The following is an 8,077-nucleotide window of genomic DNA, read 5'->3' as shown; positions in this document are numbered from 1 at the left end:
TTTTATTATATGGTTATTGTGGTTGTTTAATTTATTTAATAGTTTAAAATTAAACAAATATGATAGAAGATACACTATTTTTTTTATCAAATCTTTATTATTCAAAATCATTAATTGTTCATATATATACTTTAGCCACATTAGGCAATTCCGTAAATTTTATTTAAGGAAATAATAAAGTACATTAATGATGAATTTATTGTTAGTTTAATAAAAAGCTTATTATATAATTAGATGGACCAACATATTTCTCTAATGATTCTAAGAATCATTATAGTGATGACATGTTGCTAAAAAAGAAGTTGTAATGCTTCTCAAATAATATATTGGGGATATATATATATTTCTAGTCAAATTGACACCCCATATCAAACCGGCATTGGACTTCCACGTTTTCGGTATATGAAAACCAAACGGCAACAATGACAGTTTCTATGAAAAACATCTCTTGTTTGTATTCAAAAGTACACATGGAAGAATGAGAATTTGAGTACATACATTACTACAATCTTCAACATCTTCTAATTGTATAAACCTATGGTATAAAGAAATTACAAAATTTGGACCTTTAAACCAACTAATAAAGTTGGATCCTATAGATGATGATAATATATATATTAGCCTAACCCCCCAGTTCAGATTCTTAAGCTTTATCCAACTGAGTAAGTTCCCCTAACGCAATACATATTCCTGTTTGGTAATGTCCTCTTGTGATCTTCAAATTGACATTCTCCAGATATCTCAATATGTATCTTAAACTCTTCTTTTTCTTGTTCTTCTGCTTCTTGGTCGTTTTCGGTCTTAACAACAATAGAATGTCCAGTAGAATGTGACCTCCAGAACCGCAAATTCGACTCCTTCATTCGTCTTTCATAGCTTTCGATTTCGTCTGTTTGATCTAAACTACCAATGGTAGGATGCTCCTCATGGACGATGATTGTCAATGTGTCTCGGGACAAAGGTTCCTCATGGTTTTCAGATCTAACCAGGTCGATTTCAGGAACATTGGGTGGCTTTTCCAGCGAGGTCTGGTCTACATCAAGTTCACGTCGGCATACCGGGCAGGTCTTGTGTGATTCAAACCAAAGATCAATGCAGATGGTGTGAAAGACGTGGTTACAAGTTGAAATGAGCCTCATGGTATCATCATCCATAAATTCTAATAAACAAATGGAACATTGGTCCATCCCACGATCTTTCACCGAGTAAGGAAACTCAGGGAAAGATTGGATGATCTTGGAGTTGAGTCCGGTGTTTTCAGGTGGACTTGAAGGTTGTATTAGGTTGCTGGGACGGTTACGGTTTCGATGGAGGTTCCAACTGGTTAAGAGTTTTTGGAGAAACGATCCACAGTAGAAGAAGGAGAAGAAGCCGGTGAGAATGATGAAGAGAAGACCACCGGTCAAAACTATGGTGACCGGCGTGGAAACGAGGGTGTGGACTGGTTTGAATTCATTTGTTTCGGTCGTGGATATAGTAGACATTTTGAAGACCCTGGAGTGAAAAGAAAATACTGTGACTTGTTTCAAAGATTGCTTGAGGAAGAAGAAAAAGGGTTTGTTCTGAGGTTGCGTGTGGAAAGGGTAATATCAGTGGGGAAGAGAGAAACGAGGAGAAAGGTAAGGTGCGTGTCACAACGTTTTGAGCGAGTCTTTGGTGAGAAAAGGTAGGTTTTATCTAGGGCCAATTGCATAAAAAATAATATTTATATAATTTTCAGATTATTTGGAAAGTATATATATATAGCAGGTATAAGTAGGTTTTCAGATTATTTGGAAAGTTAAAATAATTAGCATTAATTATCTAGAAACCATATTTTAGCGTGATATATTGAACCAATATTTATATAATTTTTCAATAACTAACACAAACATATTTGGCAAGTTGTTTTCGATGGTCAAAATTATAGACTTGGTGACAAAGTATATTATTATATTCTTACCATATAGAACTTTTTCAAAATTTTGTACCAATCTTAAAAATTTGGTGGAATTTTTTTTTATTTTATTTAAACAGTTTGGTATGAAAATAATTAATTTAAATTTACAAAAAGAGCTTGATTCTAAAATTGTGTATCACGAAAATTTGGTTCAAATTTTAGGATTTTTATTGTCTTCTAACGATAATAATACCGGCAATTTACGATTGATACTCCTTCGCCTCAAATGAAATTAAAAAAAAAAACATTTAACCGACTTTAATCGGGCTTTACCCGAAATAAATAGCTGTTTTCTAATTAAACATATTGTATTGTCATTATAAATATGATCCAATTGTTTTTATATGTATACAGTTTTTTATTGTTTAATTAATATTAAAAAAAAGTTTTTTTATTAATATATAGGAGATAGTTGGATTTGCTGGAAAGGAATTGCATCCTTTAGCACTGCTGAATACAAAAAGTCAATCCGAGAGCTCGGTTCAAAAGCTCGGGTCGTTAAGTTCGGTTCATCTTATTATGTAAAATATTATATGGATTTCTAAATTCTAAATCAATCAAAATATATAAACAACCAATAACAATTGACGACACAGGTTCAGTTCCATTCTGTTTAAACTTTACTTTCGCCGAGTGAACTTGTCAATTTTTTTTTTTATTTTTGCCGAGTAGCCTTTGCTATTTCTCATTCAATGTTATTCAAACATCATTGTAATATATCTCTTGATTATAAAGCATCTTTGAAATAACCCATCATCGATTTGTTCATCTTCTTAGAACGGACCAAATTCAGATTCAACAGGATTGACAAAAACGGAAGGGATACAAAACATACAAGGATGACATTTCAACTTCTTAAAAGTCATAAGCTACAACAACAACAACAAAGGGAGATACAAGCATTACAAAGATTACACAATCTCTACAAACAAACTGTACCATCATCACCAAAGTTTAAAGTCAGAAAGCTAAAATTCCAACTCTCAATTAAAAATAAAAGCGAGGAAAAGAGACTGCAATATTCGTACCAGTTATCAGCCGATCTGGAGAAGGAAAAATGAGATAAACTTTCATTCAATATCGTCAATCCAATCACCATATATCCGACTGATTTTCGCTGGTCCTTTCCATTTCTGATGAGTTCTGATCCCAGGCTTCTGCGTAACCGCACTAGACGCTCGTTGCAATGCCACTCCACTGTGGTAACTAGCTTCTGCGTGATGGGGAACGACTCCCGGAGATAAAAGTGTCGTCATTGTGTCTGAATGTCCTTTCGGGTTTGGTCCTGTTTGCTTTATATCTGGAATGGACGATACTCCTCCGTCTTTGCCTTCTCCTTCGACAAGCCCTCCACCAAATCTATGCAACTCTGGGAATCAAAAACACTAAATTATTAATAAAGCTAAACGACTTCTGAACTCTCTAAGGTCATAAAGACTCAGACTTTGTTTCCTATAAGGAAATTATACTATTAAAGTCTCTTTTTTATTTAAGAAACGTAAAGAAGTATTAGCCTATCAATAGTTTCAAGATTTCAACTTTGAAGCAACTAATAACTCAGCCCTGTTTCAATGCTTGGCCAACTACAAAGAGACCTTGAGATCTACACTCCGTTCATCAAGCAAAATCGAGTAAAGGGCGGGAACTTTTACCTGCAGCCCCATGAGCGAAATGACACTTAGCACCAAAGGGACAGTACCCAGTAATCTCCCATTTATTGCAAATCCGTGTCTTCCAATTTGAAGGCTTCAAAACATCAATTCCACTTGCACCTCCAAGAACTAGTACGTTGCTATTACCACCACCACCGTAACCGCCAGGGCCTAAACTAATAGCAACGCTTTCTCTATTCCTGGAAGCCTCATCATGCAGAAACGTACAGGTTTCACCATAAGGACATCCTTCCTCAGTGTAAAACTTCTTGCAGTGTCTTCCTTTAAAAGACCTCCCACTCTCATCCGTCGACGACACCAAAGACGGGATCTGATACTCCTCCCTCGGCTCAACCGTCGCAGGAGTTCCAGAACCTGATCTCTCCTCCTCGTGAGCCGCCACGATCTCCTGCCAATTCGGCGGTGGACGACGGAGCTCCTCCACCGTGTGAGCGAAGTTGCAGTTAGTGACGTACGGACAAGTCCCTGCGCGGAACTTGCAGCATAGCTTCGTCTTGAAGAACATTTTCCCGATCGCTTTGGTACGGTTGCTCGCTGCGGAGGCCGATGAAGACGACGGAGAGCCTCGCGTCTTCTTGTTCGGAGGACCATTGTCGCCGTCCGGATTCACCGCCCAGACGCGGTTGTAGTCATCTTCCGTGGCCCAGACGGAGGTATCTCCGAGATTCGGGAACCAATTCTCCGGCGGAGGGTTGTTTGTGGGTATCACGTGCACTACATCTCCGCTGGAATCACGCCGGTGACTCATCGTTTCAAATCGAAGAAGCTCTAACCCTAATTTTATCAAATCAATTTTGTGAACTGATCAATTTTGTGAATTTCCAGCAGAGAAATCACGGAAAAAGCAAGCCGAGAAATTTCGTGATTTCCAGATATGGGGAATCTCGAAAACATCAAAGTCCGACAAATTTGGAGGAACCCAAGAAAAGAAAGAAAGATGATATTAAATTGAAAAGCACGATAAACTTGAAAAATGAATGTGAACAGAGAACACAGATGATTTAAGAAGAAGTATAGGATAGATTAGTAACTAAAAACAATCCTCGTCGAGATTTTATGAGATTTAGAAGAAGATATTTCGAGAAATCATGTTCGCTCGCTGAGAGACGAAAACATATCAAACGTGTGTGTCGGACATGGATAAGGTCTTTTATTCGGACAATAATTTAACCCAAGCTGACCAACTAAACTTATGTCTAGTGAAAATTAATTTAAAGACGTGTCAAGACGAATAAAATTCGGATATAAACGAAAGTTGAAACAAACTAAGCGGTGATCGATCCGTATCAGATCCAGACCGTCCCGTCCATCAGCTATCCATCAGGCCCATTCGCTAATGATTCAGGCGAATGATAGTTTACATTTATCTATCAGCCCATTTGCTAATGATTCAGGCGAATGATAGTTTACATTTATCTATATTTGATGTTTATCATTTTTCATATTATCCTAAGTATTATTTCCTATTCTTATTAGGAATATGATTTCCTTTTCTCTTATTGACGGTCTAAATAAGACGGTCTAATACTTGTATAAATATAGACGGTCATGAGTAATAAGCTTACACAGCATCTCTTTTATAACATGTTATCACAACGATAGCCTCTAACCCTAAGCCCCCACGAAATTCCTTAAACTCAGCCGAATATCACAAAACCCTAATTCCGGCAGAACTTCAAAGAGATCGTTCTCCCAAACCGTGAGGACCCATACGACGAGCAATATATCAAATTGAAGCTCTCGCCGAGATGAATCAGACGCTGCAAACCGCTTGTCGATCCGATCACTGACGCGTCGTCACGCTCTGCTACATTCTTTCTAGACGTGATCAAGTAAACCAGACGTTCTCCTTCTTCCCTGTTCGTGATCCGACCAAGCAAGCAGCCCGTCTGCGACCCGACTCGAAGAACGATTAGCTCGCGGCCTCCTTCTCTCTTTGGTGGTCCAAATCTACACTCCATAAGTTTCTAAAGGTAAAACTCGAAACTTAAAAGAACCTACACTGAATTTGGTTGATTGATAAAGATCTGAACCATTAAAATTTGAAGAACCCTAATCTAGGATAATAGAAACCCTAACATATGGAACTAAGTTTTGGTTAGATTTTTTTTTTGTTAAGTTGATAGATCAATGGCTGTTAGGGTTGCTAGAACATTGATTGATCAGTAAGGGCATTGAAACCCTTAATCTAAATTATATGATCTGTTTCCTTTATGATGTTTTGAAAATCTGAACTATCAAAAACCTAAATTGATCTGACTGTTTTGATTGACTGATTTTGATGTATCTGAGGTTTAGGTTGCTAGATTAAAACCTTGAATTATCTTTTTGATGATTGTTTGAGTAAATAAAACTGTTTAAAATCGAATTTGATCTTAAAATTGTTAAATTGCTGAAAACCATAATTTTCCTTTTTGCATAAATCGATTGATAAACAAGTTTCCATATTGTGATTAATTGTTTGAATATCAAATGAACTGATTAGGAAAATTGCTAGTTTTGATTAAAACCATAATCTATCCAGAATTGTGAATTTCCTTTTTGCTAAAAGTAGAAAATTTCTTTTTGCTAAAAGTAGAAAATTTCTTTTTTCCTCAAATTTATTTTTCTACTTGCTGGAAAATTTTCTTTTACTGTTAGGATTGCTAGAGAATTGCTAAAATTGACTGATTGATCTGATTTAATTCTTTTGTAAAGCTTGATATTGATAAAATCAAACCGAAAAAATGGCCTTGAAACCCTAATATGATCTGATGATACTTGCATTATTATTCTGATTGCTTGATCATACTAAATGTTTTAAGAAAAGTAAAACATAAGAATTATTGACCTGGTCTCACATTGATTAAAAATTGGCCTTTGTTATGATTGATGCTTTGATTGCATTCAGATATAAAATCCGACCTCTAGGGTTGTTGCATCACAATTTTATAAGGTCGTGTGGCCTAAAGCATCATATAGACCTCGCATACTTGTTTTTCTCGCACCATGGTCGAGTAGTTAATTGTTTGGTCGAGAGACTTGTGAAACCGTATGAATTGATTTTATTGACTCGGTTGCATCTTGAACTGATTAATAATATGTTTCAGATGTCGAAATTTGAGCCTTCGGATTATGCTGCCCTAAATCTCTCTGGAGATAATTATCTAGAATTGGTAATGAACACTTCAGTTGCCCTGAAGTCTAGAGAACTTGAGAAATGTATCATTGATGGCAATAATGCAATTGAAAGTGAAAAGCATAGAGCCATAACAATTATGTGCTATCATCTCACTGAGGATCTGAGAGATCAGTACTTAAATATTGAGGATCCTTGTGACCTTTGGACAAAACTAAATTCCAGATACTCAATGACATTATGGTGAAAAGCCATGAATGAATGGAAGATTCTCAGGTTCCAGGATTTTGAATCCGTGGACGAAAATAATTCTGCTCTGATGAAAATCGCCTATAGTCTTGAACTATGTGGTGAAGTGGTAACAAATGAGGATTTACTATATAAAACCTATTTCATATTCCATCCAAAGGATCTGTTATTATCACATAAGGCTAAGGGTTTCACCACCTATAATGACCTATTTTCATGCCTTTTGGCAACTGAGCAAAGATAATAGAAAGTTATAGATACCATTAGCATCAGGCCATATAAGTGAGCATAGATAATCATCAGGCCATATAAGTGAGCATAGATAATCTCATCTCAGAATGAATACGGGTCATAAACCAGACATATACCATCCTAAGAGATTTTGAATAAACCACCACATACATATGTGCCGTCTAGGATGGAAACTCAGAAGAGGATGAAAAAAGATTGAGAATATATGTTGGATAGGAACATGTCTTTCTCCCACGTTTTTTAAGAGACCTTGTGCCAAATATGGGTGATCAAATTATGGCCAGGTACACGGATCGCATGACAGATGAATCCGACTATCCAACATCAGGGGGAGAAAGAAATAAGCTGGTAAAAGAGAATAAGAGAAATAGAATGGTATTTACCATCATTGTCTTTGCAAGATCCTCGGACTAGAAAATATGATTTAAGACGTCCAAAGAATGTGATCAATTGATACAGAAGCTAGCAGAACTAGATGCCAGACACATTGACCCGAAAAGAAAAGAATGACTAAGTCATACCAGCTTAGCACCATGAATTTGATGTCCTAAGAGACACAATCAAGTTGCTACAGTGTCTATACAAGATAGACCAATAAGTTCCAAAAGATAAGAAACCTCGGAAAGAAATGAAAGGTGCATAGAATGATACAAATCCGAGTTCAAAGGAAACCAGTCCAGATAGAGAGATAAGGCTGGCCAGCTAAACATCTAAGGTACCAAACCATGTAGTTTGGTACGTCAAACTGCAAGGTAGTAAAGGTCCTGGATAATAAGATCTCAAATCTATTAGATCATGTCTGGAACACTATGGAACTACATAAGAGTGTTAATACCAATGATGTAG

At 36.5% G+C, this 8,077-nt stretch overlaps 2 protein-coding genes across 2 annotated transcripts; both read right to left on the bottom strand.

The window, feature by feature from the left end:
• Positions 1 to 650: 650 nt before the first annotated feature.
• On the bottom strand, positions 651 to 1,693 carry LOC106344641 (RING-H2 finger protein ATL81). Its single transcript, XM_013783976.1, is given in 3 exon segments — positions 651 to 1,487; positions 1,489 to 1,551; positions 1,553 to 1,693. Coding segments are annotated over 3 exon segments (1,041 nt in total).
• A 1,066-nt stretch (positions 1,694 to 2,759) lies between these two features.
• LOC106296110 (zinc finger CCCH domain-containing protein 12) lies at positions 2,760 to 4,777 on the bottom strand. Its single transcript, XM_013732168.1, has 2 exons — positions 3,592 to 4,777; positions 2,760 to 3,308 (listed from the first exon to the last, which is right to left on the bottom strand). The coding sequence occupies exons 1-2, from the start codon at positions 4,358 to 4,360 to the stop codon at positions 3,010 to 3,012; spliced, it is 1,068 nt and encodes a 355-aa protein (XP_013587622.1). The 5' UTR covers positions 4,361 to 4,777; the 3' UTR covers positions 2,760 to 3,009.
• Positions 4,778 to 8,077: the final 3,300 nt, after the last annotated feature.

This window comes from Brassica oleracea, chromosome C5, assembly GCF_000695525.1.
Source record: "Brassica oleracea var. oleracea cultivar TO1000 chromosome C5, BOL, whole genome shotgun sequence".
Taxonomy (NCBI): domain Eukaryota; kingdom Viridiplantae; phylum Streptophyta; class Magnoliopsida; order Brassicales; family Brassicaceae; genus Brassica; species Brassica oleracea.
The sequence above is the reverse complement of the archived record's forward strand: the minus strand, read 5'-3'. Positions and strand labels throughout refer to the sequence as shown.

Excerpts from the sequence above, each read along its gene's own strand:
- LOC106296110 (XM_013732168.1), bottom strand. The coding sequence starts at position 4,360 with ATGAGTCACCGGCGTGATTCCAGCGGAGATGTAGTGCACGTGATACCC. Across the intron at positions 3,309-3,591 it reads TTTCGCTCATGGGGCTGCAG|AGTTGCATAGATTTGGTGGA; the intron begins GTAAAAGTTCCC and ends TTTGATTCCCAG.